Source organism: Manis javanica, chromosome 1, assembly GCF_040802235.1.
Source record: "Manis javanica isolate MJ-LG chromosome 1, MJ_LKY, whole genome shotgun sequence".
Taxonomy (NCBI): Eukaryota; Metazoa; Chordata; class Mammalia; order Pholidota; family Manidae; genus Manis; species Manis javanica.
This window is the reverse complement of record NC_133156.1, coordinates 75,413,000-75,431,831: the sequence shown is the minus strand read 5'-3', so window position 1 is coordinate 75,431,831 and position 18,832 is coordinate 75,413,000. Positions and strand designations below refer to the sequence as shown.

The 18,832-nt window shown below is 35.2% G+C and overlaps 1 protein-coding gene across 1 annotated transcript in view; it reads right to left on the bottom strand.

Annotated features, from left to right (window-relative positions):
- The window catches only part of ELL2 (elongation factor for RNA polymerase II 2), a 67,682-nt gene that overhangs the window by 36,024 nt on the left and 12,826 nt on the right, over positions 1-18,832 (bottom strand). Inside the window, exon 2 of the mRNA XM_037012164.2 lies at positions 17,567-17,614. Within this exon, the coding sequence (XP_036868059.2) occupies positions 17,567-17,614 (48 nt within the window). The remainder of the gene's footprint in view (positions 1-17,566; positions 17,615-18,832) is intronic.

Here is an 18,832-nt window from a genome sequence, read left to right as displayed (position 1 = left end):
AGAATCCTACACATAATAGAAACATCTGAAATTTCTACATGATAGATACTTCACTGAGGAGAGTAGAGAAAAATGCTAAATTTAACTGGCACAAAGAGACATATTGGCAATTACCAAAAAATTCAGGCCATGCAGCAATTAATATGAATAATTCAAGACAAAATAAGCCCATTTATTTCTTTCCACTCTTCTTTTTTAGCAAGGTGTATATTAAAGAAAAAAGTAAAGTAGAATAGCTTTCCCTATTATTCTTCATATAGCTTTTTTGATGCAGTATTAAAATTTCTTAAAAAGTTCTTGATGAAGGGGTAGAATCAACCAACTCTAAGCTTTCTTGGTTTGCTATTTCTGTGGAGCATAGTCTTATTTAAAAAAATCATTCCTGAGTATTACATTCTCATCCCCTAAGAATTCTTTAAAATTTGTGGCCATTTTGGGGAAAATATCACTGGTGGCAACATTTCAAAACTAATTTTAATTGGTTACAAGTAAGCAATAACATCTATGGAAGTACAGTGCTAATTTTTAAAAGTCAGATACAGGTGTGTTTTGCTATACAACTGAAACAAACAAACAAAAACGGCCTTGAGCAGTTCTTGGCTCTCTTACTATGGTTTCTCCTAATATGAAACTTCCTTCTAAATGTTGGTGTGTCCAGTAAGAATACACTGATTGAGTTTTTCACTTAATTCATTTATTTTACAACTACCTGAGTGCCTACTATGCCAGGCACTGTCCTAGGTTTCAGCTGACAAAGATCCCTGTAGAAATACAGGAGAGAGACAGTGGTGGCTTGGGCCAGGAGATGAGGAGAAGTGAAGGGATTCAGGATGTATTTTGCAGGCAGAGGTGGCAGGGTTCCTAGACATACCGCATGTGAGGAAATAAATGAAGAGAGAGATCAAGGATGACACCAAGGCATTTTCCCCAAGTAGAATGGAGTTGTTTGAGTTGGTGTGCAAGTGCGTGTGTACACATTCACATGTACAAACACAGTATCTTAGATATGATATCTTAATGTAACTGAATCTGTACTAGCTAAGTGCACTAAAATACAACTGACCAGTGCTGGTTTCACGAGCTAAAAAGGGGCTTCAAAGTGAGTTTGTTATGACTCATTTTGTAGCTTCATGGCTAAAAATTATTTAGAAGAGACCAGGTGGCTGGGTGTAGCTGGTTGGTGTTTCCAGGAAAAAAGGGGGTATGACAGTTATTGGCAGCAGCAAGATGCAAATGGCAGATAGCAGAGATACTGTATCAGGGAAAATGTATATAGACTATAGGGCATGAGTGAATAGAAAATTTGTACTTAAAAAGGACTGCAAAATTGAGCTAAATGCCAGTGTAGCTCTTAGAAGAAAAGTGAGAGAGTCACTGAGAAGTCTGTTCAAACCTTCATGGCTAGGTTAATCCATAAGTCTTTATTTGGCAGCAAAAACTAAAACCTCCCATTGAATTCCTTATCTTTTAAATCATAAAACTGCTTTTCATTTTGATTTTATTAACCAGTCCCTTCCAAAATTTAAATATGTTCCACAGAACCAATGCTTATATAGGAAATAATTCTCACCCTGTTCCTAAGTCTGCCTAGCCTCCCCCATTGTATTATCTTTCAGTAAACAAACAACCATTTATCTAGTCACTGAGGTGACTGGCACCTTGGGGTGTCAACCTTGACTCCTCTCGCTCACACCATCCTGCCTCAACCTCCAGATCATCACTTGGCTTACTGATTTTGTTTCTTCAATAATCTCTCAAATATAAGTCCTCATTTCCCTCCTCTGCTTTGGCTCAGGATCACCTTTTGCTTGGACAACTTGTCTTTTGGCCTCCACTTATGTCCATTCTGATTACCATCCTCTAATCATTCAACTGCCAAAACTAGTTTCATAAAAAGCCAATCTGACATGTCAGTCCCAAATATCATTTATTTCTTCATGGCTCCCTGCTACTTGTCCATTGTATATACAAAGTTCCTTCCTAGTAGACTTGGCCTCGGCCTCACTCTCCGCTTGTGTTTGATGTCTCCACTTCTTGTCTTGGCTTGTACTACCTTATCCTTTATTTAAGACTCAGCTCAGGAGCCTCTTACTCAGGGAGTCTTTCCTTCCCCAGTGAGGTGGGTTTAGAAGCCCCTTTTCTGGGGTCCCTACAGCCTCCTGGGCTCCCTTCTACTGCCACCATCACTACACTGCACACTAATACTTGTGTTTGTGTCTTCCCATCAGACCATGAGTTTTTTGGGGGCAAGGACCATGGTCTTAATTTCATGCATTTTTGGAACAGAGTAGATATGTAATAAATCTTTGTTGATTCATCTGAAGAAACTTGGGACTAGATTAAATTCACTCAGAAGAAGCCTTATACCAGGGATACTAAAAAATTAGAGATGTATCTGAAATAGATCACGTAAGAGTCTGTGGAAAACCAGGGCTCCCCAGAGTGGGCAAAAATAAATCCCACATAGATGCCTTCTGTGTGGTACAAACATCAAGATGAGACAGTTTCTGACCTCTCTTGTGCAATGTTTAGCCCCAAAACCTAGGCCAAGTGGCTGTCTAGGTTTGTGGAACTTCAATTTATATTACATATATTTCTGTTTTTAAAGTTGCCTTTACCATTATTAAAATACTCACAGAATACTCTGGCCTCAGTATTCCATTTGAAAATATGATCCAAAATTAAAGCCACTTGCATTTTAAAGGACTTAAAGAGACCACACTAAGTAATTTTAGATTTAGTAATTCTCTTGGTCAAGTGCAAAGCAGAATTTTATTTTAAAAAAATGATTTGCTTCTCAGAAACAAAGACCAAACATGATTCTATGAGGAAAAAAAACCACCTAAAATATGATCATCAATTTCCAACTTCATTGCCAATCTTCTCTCCTTCTTGCTCTCCTGGATTTTTGAGGAAAGCTCTTTTTGCATTATGAGGAGGAGCTGCTGGAGAAACATGGGAGGGACCAGAATTCGTGCATGGCAGTTAGCAACAGTTGTATAAATCTAGGGAAGAGAATGGTGCTTGACACATGTGGATCTTCAAGATTAACATAAGTTGCTAAAAGTGGCCTGGGTCCTAATTTTACAAAACATATGGTTTTACCCCAACCAGAGTGTTCCCATGAAAACTTTTAAGTTCAATAACAAATGATATTTAATTCTAAAGAATAATTCCCTATTAATTTGGAAGTATATTCAACTCTTCTCTGTTTTTTAACATCAGTAATATTCAAACTTTCCTTTTTTGAAGTTATAGAATGTTTTTTGCAAAATAAATCTTATGGGGAAACCCACCATGTAATACAAATAAATTCAGAACTACTCTGGTTTGGGAAAGGGATGACGAGAGACTGGGGCTGCTTGAGGGGGCCACTGTGTCAGCATCACAGAATCCCCAGGGGCTGGGGACCAAAGACACAAAAACAAGGCTCCACGCCAAGGAAAGAGAAATAGTACCAACATATACAATAGCTGGGGGCTATACTTTTGTTAAATTTTAGTCACATCTTAAATGACAATAACAAAAGAGTATGTATAAAATATGAACCCTTATGTGCCATTTTTTGGTGGGAATTAGTGCCAAATATTTGAAAGGATACCAAAGATAGAAAATGGTGTCCTGTTGCCATCTTCTCTCTCTATTAAAAATGCCTTCTTTAGTGTTGGACCTCTTTATATTTCCAGTTCTAAGTTGGGTCTCCCTCAGTGGTTTAAGAACGGTTGAGAAGTTCTCTTTTTCACAGATTCAATGGGAGCTGGGCTAACAGATCACATCTAGTATGCAAGATTATTTGGACTTCGGAGCAAACTGACAGTTTCCAACTCTGGCTCTTCAATCTGCAGTGTGTGCTACCTTGGGCAAATAACTTAACCTCATTAATCCTGTTTCCTTAGCAGCAGAATGTGGATAATGATATTGTTCACCTCATGTGATTATTGTGAAGTTTTTAGAGATAACCAATCTACAGTGCTTGGCACAATGTCTAGCACATAGTATGTGCTCCAAAATCTTTGCTCTGATGATGTGAAGACAATATGGGGGTGCTTCCACTCTGATTTTGGCCTGTTTGAGTCAAGCACACATAGATCTTCCTTAGCATAATGATGTGTTTCCTTTTTAAACTAATTTTCAAATGGTAAAGGACTGGTAATAAGTGCCCTATGGATAAGCAAAGGTTGATAATATTGTGAACTCGTGGTATTTACAAAAGGGGCTAGAAACCTCAAGGTCAAAACTTAAACACTAGCTTAAACAGAAGCCAAAGAAGCTATTTGGGAAAACAAACAACCAAAAAGACTAGCAGTAGTTCTAACTGTTCCAAACTCAAAGTACAGAGAGGTAAGGTACAAGAACGAATCAGCCACAACAGGAGTCTGTGGAAGGCTGAAAACGTATAGAAGCCCGCTGCTACTCTAGAAGGGTAGCAAACAGTACTTCCCAAGTGCCCTATCCATAAAAAAAACCCGCCGCCTTCAGAGCCCCAGGGAGCCACAGAAACTAGCTACAGCACAACAAAGAAACAAAGAAAATAGAATTAAGGGTTCTCATGGGAAACACAACTTTGTGACTTTAAAGCATTCAATCATCATGAATGCAAATAATATTTTTGAATTTGTTGCTTTTTGTGTTTGTCATAGCTATAGGTAGCCCTAAAAATGGACAAAGCCTATATTTTAATTTTTATAGATTTCTTTCCAAACATCTACCCTGAAAATACATTCTGAGGTAGGGTCCATTTCATAAAATTTATTTCTATTCAATTTTCTTAGGTCATTTTACTTGCTATTTCTGATTTTATGTGTATTGATATGCACAGTCCTTCAAGAGCTAAATTAGAAACTGTATTCCTGATCTCTAAGAGATTTGGCAGGTCTGATGTAAATAAGATGGCTTGTCAGGTCTCTTAGATGAATTGATTTATGACCTTAAGAAATATAGTACTAAAAAGATTCATTTTTAAGGATGGTATGCTTGGGCTATTATTAGCAAAACCATCAAACCTATGCATTTAAAGAGAAAGAGATATGCTGGCAAAGAAAGGGGAAAGATTTACATGTGGACAACTAAGTTAATGACTGTATTTGGATAATTCATATCACAAAATTGTTGATTATCTTCCAGATAGTTATATGACTCTGCTAGGAGGCAGAACCACACACCACTGGTCCCTCTAGAAGGAAACTACTGGAGTAGCAAAACATTTTATCCCCTGCTAATAATTCATTGCATTGCCTCATAAAAAATATCAATACTGCTAGGCTTCATGAGACGTTTGTAATGTTCTTTTAAGGAAGACAGGCATGTAAAGATCAGAGTGGAAATTCAAAAGCACTAAATTAGCGATGATAAAGAGAACTGGCAAAATAACAAAATATAATGTTAGAGAAATAGAGAAATTACTTCAAAGAAAGTCTATGAATTATTCAAATAAAAATTTCTTCCCACTACATTGGGAAAGAGAAATAGTATAAAAAAATGAAAAACTCAAAAGCATTAACATGTCTAGAAGTATCAGATAAAGACACTAAAACATCTGATGATACTTTGACATCTTAAAATACTGTATTATTTTACCCATGTAGATTCCATCAAGCAAATCACAATGTCAGTTTTTAAGTATTATCAAATGGTTAATTTTGAAACTTAAAGAGCATGTACTCAGTACTGGCCAGGGGAAACACCACCCACTTTCAAACAGCTGTTGAAACAGCAGTAGCAGCTTTCTGGGTGGGGAGGCGTGATGGGGAGAGGGGGTGGGGGTACAATCTGCTGACAGTTAAAAAACACAAAAGCATTCCTACCTTCTGACCTAGTAACTCCACACTTAGGAATCTAGCCCAAGGAAACAGTTAGAAATGGAAATAAAGATTTACATACAAAGATGTTCATCGTAACATTACTGTTATATAGAAACTATGTAAGAAATAGGAGAATGGTTAAAGAAATGCTACTGTATCTATAAAATGAAATGTTAGGTAGCTATTAAAAGTAACTTTCACCATTTAATGACATAGGAAAATACCATGATACATGGCATATGGAAAAAGCAGGATATAAAAGGCAGTAAATACACTGTGACTGCAATTTTTAAGAATGTTATGTGTGAATATGAAAAAAAGACTAGAAGAACTCCAACAACACTAACTGGTTTTCACTGTTAGGGACAGTTAGTATTCATCTTTATCCTTGTATGCACTTTATACAATTCTAAAATGTACCTTCATTTGTTTTTCCAATCAGAAAACAACGAAGACTGCTTTAAAAGCTATTAGATTTGAAGTACCACTGACATTTTCCCTTCATGACTCAATCACCTTACATATTTTTGAAAAAAATTAGAGATTCTTTTACAGAATCAGAAATTGTTAAGTATAAGATGTATCCAAAACAATCCTGGATTCACAATTATCTTGTTCTTCAAGTTCTCTAAGGAAGAAACTGAACACAATCTTCCTTAAAAAACAAAACACCTATCATTTCTAGGAGGAAGTTTTCCCCTATATCCAAATAAAACATTTTTAAACAGCTGTGGAAATAGAAGTCAGCATCATCGTACTATTCAGTGGTAACAGAACACCTTCAAGTACTGATCCTCCTTCCTAATATGTGAAGACTGATTTTAATGAATTACCAACACAACTAGATTAAAAAGCATTCAGATTGTTGGAAGAAAGGATTTCTTAGTATTCTTAGTATTGATTCATAAATATGGCTATGCCTTATATTCTCACTCTAAAATAAGACCTCCCCAACATAACTTAGTGATTATTAAACACTCTATAAAGTTTTTAGCTATTATTAAAGACTGCTGTTTTTCTGTGGCTGCTTAGGTACTTAGGTACAACCTCTAGTACTGTGGGCCCAATTTAGTTATCCTTAATGTGTTCTCTACTGCATTCTGATGTTTTTTACCTAAAGCTCTGTGAGAACTTTATCTTTTAAAATTCAACTGACTACTGCTTTTCACTCCCATAATCTGTCCTTTCTAGACCAGACCCATTCCCAGGATACTTCACAATATCACGCCCCAAAATGTCAACTGTTAATTCAGAAAGGAAAGTGGCCTCTCCTCCCTGCCTTGATAACCAGCAGCTCTGCCTGTACCTTCTTCCCACTGGGGAGAAAGATCACAGACGGGGAGAAAACTTTCTTTCTCCACTGATAGATGACAAAGCAACTCTATCAAGTAGTTGACTAACAAGATATTTAGCTGGTGTCTAGCTATAGATAATTTCACAAGACCAGCCTTCTCTATTTTCCTTGTCAACCTGTTTTTTAAACCTTGAATATTCAGGCTTTCTCCTAGATTCTTCACATATTTAAACTTGGCATCTCAAAACATTCTTTTATGTTTATAGAGCTAGAGATTATAGGTAAACAAATGTATGTGTGTATATCATCAGTAAATCACCAGCAATGACATTTTGGTATACAGCATTTCATATTTTCTTTGTAGGTTTATATTTGTGTTTATGTATTTATTTTTTAAATTGGTAAAATGGTATATATGGTGTCTTATTATTTATTAATTTGGGAGAAGAAATGACAACTTCAAAAGTTTCTAACCTAAAAACCTGGACAATCTTGCCATTTACCACTTGCAGATTATCTTATCCACACCAGGAAAGTATTACAGCTTTTTAGATAGGTCTGGAATAACATAACTTTTGTGTTTCATAACTTTTTGTTGCTACATAAATGAGATCACTTTCACTTTGAAATTCTTAATTGCTAGTGCTTAAGGAGGCCAGACATTTAAAAAAATTACAGTCATCATTTACTGGGCAGTTTCTATGTGCCAAACATTTGCTAAGCTCTAACATTATAAGACTTTGGCTTATCTATTTTGACTTTAGGTTGGATATATGGCTAAAGAAATGGTCTAACAAACAACAGGAATTTCAATATCTGCACACATATACATACCTCCCCTAGCTCTCATACATGAAAATTTTCTTTGCTCCCATAGTAAGCCAATTTATCCTCTGAACTACCATCTCTGCAACCCACAAAAAGACATTGCTCCAGTAAGTCTTCCTCTCTCTCCTATATCATTAACTTTTGCTTTATGTCAGATCATTCTTACCAGTTTACATTCTGCTATTTCTCCCATTTTAAAAGAAACTTCTCTCTACTCCACCCTATTTAAATAGTTATTTCTGAACTGAGGAAAATCCTGAAAGTTTTTATAGTTTTTAATTTGGTGTACTTGGATTATCTGCAAATACCAGCAAGTTTGACCCCACTTATCTATTATCCATAACCTTTATTTCATTTTCTTTTCCATTATATTACTGAGCATTCTTAGAACTATGTTAAACTATAGAGATGATAGTGGGCATGTATATTTTATTGATAACATTAATAGGATTTTTATATTGTCTTATCTCTAAGTAAGATAACTGGTTATTAGTTTGACAAAGATATTTTTCATCATGTTAAGAAAGAATTCTTTCTATTCCCTACCTTCTGAAAGCTTTTAACCAGATTTAATACTGAATTTTTATCAAATGCCCTTTTGGCATCTATTGAAATATGTTGTGGTTTTTCTCATTTAATACATGAAGATGACAGATTAATGATGATAAGAACAAACTTTATGTACTATTTGTCCCTACAAAATATAGCTTGATAGTTATGAAGCTTGACAATATAATGAATATTTGTGAACTCATTACCCAACTTAAGAAACTAAACATTAGCAATAATATACTTACCTATCTTCTTCTGTCCTATGCCTTCTGCCTGCCTTTCTCTATCAGAGGTAACAACTATTCTAACTTTTGTGATTATCTTTTTTTTGTTGTTTTTAGTAGTTGTATCACATGTGTGTATACTTACACAACATATTGTTTGATTTAGCCTATTATAGAACTTTATAAAAATGGTGTCATACCATATATAGTCTTCTCCCCATTAAGAGTTTTCACTGCCATGTTGTTGAGAGCTCCAAGTCACTGCTTGTCACTGTTGTGTACTCTTCCAGTGAATCAATATGCCACAGTTTATCTCCATTTTTTTTTTTTAGCCTGCCATTGTTCATTTTTTTTAGCCTGTTGTTCTTAGTGTGGCCAAACCTTGGCAAAAGGAGCTTCAAATTCCCTAAATGTTAGTAATTAAAAGTACCAACGCTCATAAGCATTCAAAAGTAAACAGGTATTAACTGTTGAAAAAATAATAACTCTTTAAAATAGAGCTTTATACCAGAATTCCATCTGTAAATACACTTTTTCCTACTCACTACTGAATTTTCAAGTAGTGAATTAAATCTTATAAATCCTATAAAATGTCCTTTGAAGTTATGTCTTAAAAGTCCTTTTGTTTCAAATCCCCAAATGCCAATGCCTCCTAGACAGCTCCATCTTGATAGAATGAAGTGTAGAATATTACCTGAATACCTCATTTACAACATGTCCCAAACACAACCCATGTCTCTTGCCTCAATCTGTTCTTTCATCTGTTTCAGGATTTGATGAATAGCCTCACCATCCAAACAAATGCTCTTCATGAATATGGAGCCATCCTTGACTCCTCCCTTTACATCCTTCCTTCCTTTCCATATATAAGGAATAACTAACTCAAGATTGCTACTGGATAAGCATGTTAAAATGCAAATCTGACCACATAACTCTCTGGCTAAAAGTTTTTAAACAGGTGATAACCTGCAGTGTTTTTTAAACATTAGATTGTGTCCCTTTGGAAAATCATGACATTAATTTGGTGACTGTGACCAGGATTCTTTTAAAATGAAATAGAATAGAAAATATCAGAGTATACTGATGAAGAATCAATAGTGTGCCGTGAAACTTTTGATTTGGTTGTGTGAATGTGTGTACACCTAATATGTGTAAAGAGTCACAACGCAAAATGTTTTTTCTTACTGTGAATTATTTCTAAATGTATCTGCAAGCACCTACTGTAGTAGTCTTCTCCTACTGGGGAGGTCAGAGGTCCCATTTAGAAAATGTTAAAAGTTTTGAACCTTCTCCTGAGAAGAAACCATACACATACCTATACATATACATATTTTTAATCATATTCTTATTGATAGTGAACCTAGTTATCCGAAAAAAAGCTAGGGGAAAGAAATTTTAAAGTACAGACTTCATTGTAGATACCCATGGAGGTTTTATAGATAAGAAGAATCAGTCCCCAAGATGAGATTCAAACTCCTTGAGAAGGTGGGAACATTTGCTACACCTGTTTACCACTTTGTTCATGTTTAGGCCTATAGGCCTGAAAAGCACTTTCCTCCTTTTTTTTAAAAAAAGCACTATCAGCTAACTCCTGATAATCCTTCAAATTTCAACTCAAACATTATCTTTTCCCTGAGACCCTCCTGTCGCTCTTCCTTTTTTCTGGTTGGGGAGGTGCTCAATAAGTGTTTATGTGAAGGTGAGAATGAATACAATGGTCACTGAACATTTATTACAGTCATGTGGATCAGTGTGGTGAAGAGAACAGGCTCTGGAATCAGATGCCTGGATTTAAGGGCAGGTTCCCTCCCTTACTAACTGTATGAGCTTCAACAAGTTTAACTTCAGAGCCACAATTTACAACATCAGCAAAATGCAGAGTATCTGCTTCACAGCATTCCTGTAGGACTGAATGAGAATAATATGTGTAAAGTGCTTAGTATAGTGTTTTTAGCATGTAATACATAGTAATTTTTAGCTGTAATTACTGAACAACTGGAACCTATAAACAAAATCATAGAATGGATTGTGCATGTATGCTAAATATGGTACAAATTGTAAGACTAGAGAAATTTGAGAATTCTAATCCTGATATGGCAAATTCATTAGCCTCAAAGTGTCTGTGGGCTTTCTAAAAGCCTGTAAGTCAAAAATTTTTCTTCTGAACTTATATTCAAAACAAGTTATTGTTATAAGTAAAGTGTTTTAGCCTAAAAATAAATGTGAACATTTTTATTCATACTTTTGTTCCTTCCAGTTTTAATCACAATTCAAAAAACCTTATAAAATATACCTTCCCTATAAATTCTCTAGATTATCTAATATATTAAGCTAAAAGTTAGCTAGCTTTGGGTGGGATAGGAAAGAAAACTTTTGAAATGATTCTATTTAGATAAAATCTTATTGCAGAACACAGGAACTCTCTAAATACTTCTACTGCATTGTTATAGTTCACTGAATTGAAGATGCTAGCAACTGTAAACTATTTATGATTTTATGTACCACTGCATAATATACAATATGACATAATACTAAGATGCCATTAATAATGAGATGCATTTCACTTGCAAATACATTAAACATTAAAAAGAAAACATACCTTGGAATTATGATATATAGTATTTTTTTATTGTGTTAATGTTTGAAATAAAATCTAGGGCTTCGACATATCCTGCTAAATTGTTTTTCCAGCTTTAAATTTTGACTTTTTAATAAGGCTCTTGCTTATAAGTTCATCATAAGGATAGGGCCTTGCACATAGTTAGATGTCAGAATATATTTAAATAATACTCATGATTCAATTTAGGGGTGGTTTACCTATAAAAAGCCCAAGGTATTATAGAATGGTAAAAGCTTATTATTTTCCAAACTTTAGTGTCTGCTATTAAAGTGACAAAGTCTTTAACACAGATGATTCAATTTCACAAACTTCAGTTCTTGGAAACAAAAAGGCAAAGCCATCAAGTGGCAGATTTTATTGACAAATAGATGATGGCAGTTAGGAACAAGAGCTGGCATTTCAAGGTCTACACAGTGTCGACTGTGGTGCCTGGTACAGTGAGTATTCATAAACGCTTATTGAATGAAGATAGTAAGCCTAACTCACTTCATTCTCAGAATTTATGGTATTTGTGGTAGCTTCAGATTTCAATCGGTTTTATTCACTGCTTTGTCAAGTGAGGGCAGTTTGGTGAAGGACAGAGCAGGATGGTTTTGCCTTTCGCCTCCTGTTCATTGTGTTCAAGTTTTGGGAGGCTTGTCTTGTTGTAGCCCACTCTGGAGCTCGTGTGAGGCTGTGGTCAGTGGGTACTTTGAGATACTTTCCTCACCCACCACAGGCACACAAACTCACCCTCCCATCCTCCGCTATTCTGCACTCTTCTAGGGCAGGGCATGGTCTGGGTCGCCTTTACCTCAGTGGTGCCTGTAGTGGCACCTGGCCATGCAAGAAGACATGGATGGCAATTTAGCTCATTGTTCTTCTTACTTAGACACCCTATAGCTAGTTCTTACCAGAAAGAAAAGTAGGGCAGAGGTGTGTGGAAACATAAAGTAGAGAAGCTGGTCAATTTATAAAAGCTTCAAACTATGATTTAATTACTGATAATAGGAGTTTCCAAAATGTCAGCCCATACTCTTAGCCAAATGAGATTTTATATATACATAAAATTATACATAAGTTACATACTGTATGTAAAATTAAACATATAAGATAAACTTAAAAATTATATATATCAAAGTTAAATATTTCTTTCAAATTAGGCAATTTATTATATTAATACCTTAGCAAATTAATGTGGTTAGAGAGTTATAATTCAATGCAAATATTAAAATGTTATCTATATGTCAACCACTGTAATATTAAAAACATTAAAACAGAACTGCCATTACAAAAGGATATAATTTTGACATCCTTCTAGTATTAATTACACTCAGAGCTGAGTGTATAAAAGTGGCTGTTAGTCAGCAGCCTTTGAGCATACTGACTAAATACAACTGTTGGCAAAAATCAGCTGGCTAGCCAAACCAGCTGCAGCAGGGGAAGCAGAGTGCAGGCATATGATTTATAGAGGAGTTGGCAGTGTTGGTGATTTATTTTTATCTCTGCTGCTGTTTCAAGCTGATAGCTATCTGCTTCCCAGGTACTGAGGAGGTTACAGAAGGGTAGTCTTCGGGAAGCATTTGCAGATGGGTTGCAACTGTCTACTAATTTCAAATACTGTAAATTTAGTTTTTCAGACTTCCCCAGCCCTGCACAGGAAAATAAATAATTAACAAAGTATTTCTGAATGCTCTGCTAAGTTTGAAAATTAGGGAAAAAAAAGAAAAATCCAACTTTCTATTCTTTAGAGTTAACAACTCTACTGTAAGAGTTTTATAGCAGTATTCAAGCCTATAAAGTTAGCAGTTAAATCCTGATTTCATCTTAAGACAGTCAGTGTGCCTTGTGGGAAGGCAAACACTTAAAACTTCTTCATCTGGCTATTCCTTGTTTATTCTTGGAAAAGTGTGTGTGACTCAGTATTTTACAGGAGACACTATATGGCACTTACAAAAAATATTTCCTATTTTCAATCCTCTTCTTAAAAATAATTTCTAAATTATATATGCAAAACCAACTTCTATTTTATAAAGTCTCTGGGATTGCTTAGTCTGAAATTAGCAATTAAATTAGAATTTTGGAATGACATTCTCATAACAAGTACTGAGTTAAAACTGGGGTCTGGAATCCTGTTTACAGTGACAAAGATAACATTATTTCTCATTGCCCTGGGGCAATCATTCTCTGAGTCCTTGAGTCTGCAGGAAGTCCACTCTGCAAAGCCACTACACACCAGCAAATATGGCCATTATTTGCTAGGGAAAACCTTGCCATTTCAGATTGCATTTTAATTGTAAACATACTATAGATATACCTTTTTCTGTATGTGTGTGTACACAGATTTTAAAAGGCCTTCTAGAATTTTACATACTTATTGCTAGAATATATTTTGCACCTACTGAAACCTTTGTTTAAAATGCCGATTCATACCTATCAAAATACACATAAACCTTGTTCCTGACAGTCCCCTGTTTCCATGCAAGTTTTGGGCAGGGGTCCTGGATAACTCCCACTTTATTAATTCTTTCCTGAGTATTAGTTTGTGTGTGTTTGTAAGACTCTGACCCTGAGGGTGGAGCCCATGTCTTACCCATCCCTGCATCTTTGCACATGAAGCAGTTACTGAAGTACTTGGTACCAGTAAGGGCTGAGAGAATGTGCAGTAAGTAAGAAACAGAACAATAAACCTATTAGCACATGCACTGATGATGCCCTATTTATAGTTTCCTGTAGGGAATTGTTAGCAGATAACTGCATCAGGAATAACTGCCATTATTTGAAAATGCTGAGCTGCCTGGCTTACAGGATCTCTTCTTTGAAAGTTGTGCAGTACAGTGGGGAGAATGTTCCCCTGGTGGAACAGTTGTAATTACAGCTCTGCCTTCATCAGCTGTGTGTTTTTAGACAAGAAACTTTCAACAAACATAAAAATACAGAGTATAGGCACTGCAACACACATTTTTGGAAAATTTTCACCTGCCACATTTTCAGTATCCAGTTAAAATAAGACAAATATCCTGATATGTATAAAGCTCACCTGACAATAAAGATGTACCTTTTAGAAACTGGGTATGTAATACCAATATATCCCTCTGAATGGTCTAATTTGAGCACCTCAATATTGTTGTCCATGTGAGTCTTACCAGCTACATTTTCTGTTCACTTAGAATGGTCTATAGCAATATATAATCCTAGTAGATCTTTAGTTATGAGTATCCCAGGTATGGATGAGAACTGTGAGGATAACTGGGTGACCCATACTCTCTAGAATTAACAAGGCACTTTTGGCTGGTTTATTCAACTCCTGATATTTATGGGTGTAAAAATCACAATCAAGTGCTCCCATAGATATTTCTTGGGCTTATTGAATCTAGAAATTGCCTTCAATGACCATTCAACTTCCTGAGCACCCTTGATTGTGAAAGATACAACTTATATTTTTTGTGCTATAAAAGCTGCTACCCAACAGTGATGGGAAAAATCTAGGTAAACAAAGATTCTCAGAATTTTCACACTTTAACAGCATATTGCTACACTTTGTTTAATGTTCTAGTCTGCATTTGTTTAAAAGAAGAAAACTTCAACCTAAGAGAAAATGTCCAGGCACCAAAGTAAATATGCCTAAAAGTTAACCTGCCAAAACACAAATTCTTACCTTCTAATGACATTACTGAGGAAAAATAATCCTATAATTAGAATCATGGAACAGCATAACCATCCAGTGCTTAGCATCAGGAAACAGAATATAATCTTAACACTAAATGTTCATTTTTAAAATGGCATTTTAACAATACTTCAGTTATGCTTCAAATACATGTACATAAAGCATTATCATGATAGTTAATACATTTTTTTCAATCATGTTTGATGTAAAAAACTGTAAATTTGTTAGATTTTGCCAAATCCTTTCTAGGAAAAGGGAAGGTTTCTGAGAAAAACAACACTAAAAGGTGATCAAAATTTCCCATTAAGAAAAAGTATCTTTTGTGGGAAGTCTAAATTTAAACCTTCCAACTTAAAAGTCCTAAACATTTTCCACGTAGGAAAACTCTAAGCATACTTCTTCAGAGTTTTTAAAGCAATCAGCACAGGGCAACGTTATATTATCACGGCTCTTGAAAAAACAGAGGATCACTGTACAGAAGACCCTCACATTTGTGGCTCTTCGTATTCCCTTGTGGGCTGTGCCAACCCACTCTCTCCCCTGTAATGACTCTTTGTTTTTACTAAGTCCCAAAGGGCTGGTGAGAGCTCTGCAAAGAGAAGTGGGGGAAGGGTAGGTGGAATGCAGCTGCAGTCTCTGAAACAATGCTGAGTCCATATATTTTGTTCCCAGTTAGAATAATAAAAGGAGACTGCAGTGGGGGGTGGGTGTGGGGGTCAGAGACAGAACCTAGAATAAGTAAGGTAGGGTTAAGTATGCCATAGCTCTCAGACTGCAGCCACCCCTTCTCCCCCAACTGTACAAATTCAGTAACCATTCATTTGGCTTAAAAAGCTTATCTGTTAACATTCAAACACCCATTAAGATTTAAGTTACTTGTATCAGTGAATAAAACTCAGGCAAAGAATGGAGCTTGCAAAGATAAACTGGGGAGGACTGGACACATGAGACAGGAAATCTTGGAGGGAGGTAGAGAATTCAGAAAAGGAGGTCCAGGTCTCAAATATGAACAGCTTGCTTTGCACTGGTGCCTTAGAGCCTGGGAGCAACTCACAAGCCAAAGAAAACCGTATTCCTTCTAAGACTCCTAAAAGCTGCCTGTGTCTGAATCAAGAGTTTGGTAGCCTGCGGTGTTGGTTCATCATTATTCATTCTAACCTAATGCCTCCTAAGAAAATGTCCTTCATTTGCATTTCCCTGGCCTCCATTTCCCCACTAGGAAAAGGGTAATTAAGGAAAAAAGCAGACCCCAAACAAGGTGACAGCTGCCAGTGAGGGAAGCTAGAGAGCTAGCTGCTCAAAGTTACTCTCTTCTCCTAGGTCTTGCCTTCTTCTCCCAGGTAATCCTTTAATAAAAATCCATGGAGACATCCTAGACTATGGACCCAGGCCTGCCTCTGGAACATCTCTTCAGATGATTATTGATGCCATTAAGATCTTATGTAAACAACTGAAACTAATACCTCAAAAATAGAATTAGCATGTGCTAACTACCTAAAAAGCTGTAGGACAAAATTCAGAAGACTACTGGTTCCAATTAGGATCCCATTCACGAACACTCAGTTACTAGAGGAGAAAAAAAAAGGACTGCATTGTAAAGCTGTCATGTAGAAGCAAAGCTCCGACATCCACATACAAACATCCCCTTCAAGTTAGCAACAGACAAGATTTAGAAGTATTCTTAGCTGGTCTTGAATAATTAATGTCTTGACTCTTGAAATGTTTTCAAGTTATAGTTTAGAAAGACTGTATTTATTTACATTGAATTTTTGCATTTTGTGACATAATAAATTCACAAGTATGTAGATTTACAGTAAGCAGGAATATGATCTTCCTTCCTCAGCCTTTTTCTCTGTAGTGTAAAATCCATTTATACATATTCCAAATCTCCATACTATAGCCAGTATATATAGAGACAAATTCAGAAATACATATATTAATTTAAGTGAAGGAAATGATGGACTCTATTTTATTAACATTATATAATAGGGATAATTAAAAAATAATATAGACACTACTCCTGTACAGTTTATCATCTATTATAAACACAAAATTCATTAGGTGCATTTCATTAGGAATTATCATTTGCTATGCTTTTAAATGCAGCAATAAAATAGATAACACCTTGTTTATTCTGTAAACTGGAAAAACTAAATTTTCTTTCTATATTTCATTTCCTAGTATTGTACAATCAAAGAAACTAAGTCTACAGACAAGTTTTTTAACAGTAAAAATCATAATCATAACTTGCCTGAAATTAATATCTTACAGTAGCTTAATTGTAGTAAAACAATTATGAGAAAAAAGTATGCTCATAATACTTTGATGCATGTTATATTCAATAAAAAGGTTAAAAAAAGCAATTATTTAGGATTTGGAAAAAACTACCCCCAATAAGTATATCTGAATTATCTTTTAAATAAATCAAGAAATGAAGATAATTCAATTGTCTTAAAGGTGCCAGAAATTTACATTTAGTCACAAAGTTCACAAAATACGAATGACATGTGAAGAGGCACAGGTGAAAACAAATTTAAGAGTTATTTATATAGTGTGTAAGAAGAATACTAGATTTTCTTGCTAAATCAATAGCGTACTCACTCCTTGTAGCCCTTGGAACTGAATCGAAGGTCGAAAAGGAATTAAATTCTGTTAAAAGAAACAATAAACAAACATGTCAACCTTGGTTACTATGACACAGAACTGTTTAAACTTTATATTTGTGCATTTTGTCAGTGCTATAGTTGTGAGAATATCTTTATTATATACTTAGTTCACATATCATTATATAAAGATGCCTTGGTAAACAATATTGCACTGTTGACATTTCTCCAAATCACACAACCAAAGGTATCTCTGGCAGTGTAGCTGACCAGGTTTTTGAAAATGACTCATATGATTCAACAAAAAAATCAGTATATCAATTCAATTTTACTTAAAAAAAAACACATTCTTGCTTAGCTTCTTGATGTATTTTTCAAAGGAGTGGGAGTAGGCAAGAGATAGTTGGAGGAACTTTGCAAAACTCTTACAGGATGCTAGAAATAAAAATTTAAAGTATTTGAAAATGAACTGAGGTTTCCATTTTCTCACATTTTATCAAAGAGCAGTTTTTGGTTGAGGGTTAAAGATGTTGCCAATTTTCTTACTAGAGTCTCACCAGGAGAATATAATTTCTAGAACATTTTGTATTATTATGAGCTGTGTCCTCCTTATAACCTTAATTTTTTAACACAGAGTTGTGCATTTAGAAGAAAAGCTGTGATTGTAAACATCTACCATAGTCTCAGTCATGGTTTTCTGTATCCAAAGTCACATACTATATCCAGTGTGTTTTTCTATGGGAATGTTTTCCCAAATTGTTAATAGAAATTTATGGAAAAATCTAACTTGGGTAGTATTTAATAGCAACACAGCCTGTAAAAAATTCTTCACACTCTCATATCCAAATCCATAGCACAAAAACAAAAGTGGTTTCTGGTCTCATCTCTACCTTAAATAAAAACACAGAGGCACCAGGTACTACCCCTCCCTCAACCATTGCATATTACCTACCACTTCCAGTTTCCAAAAGTTTTCTACATATTTAAACGTTTACTAATTGGGATTACAACAAGCTAAAAAGAAGTAAGAAAAGGCTAAGTATTTCTTTGAAAGATAGATCATCTGAATATAAAATCAAGTGGTAGCATTAACCATACTATTATTATTTATAAAAACAGATAAACATCTTCTTGGAGAAAACATTATAATAGCTACTATCACTATTGTTCTTACCAACTTTATTTAGATTTAGTAGAACCAAAGTACTACTTGGTGACAAATTCATTTCTTGCTGTGGGAGAAGCCACTTTTTAAAACAGGAAA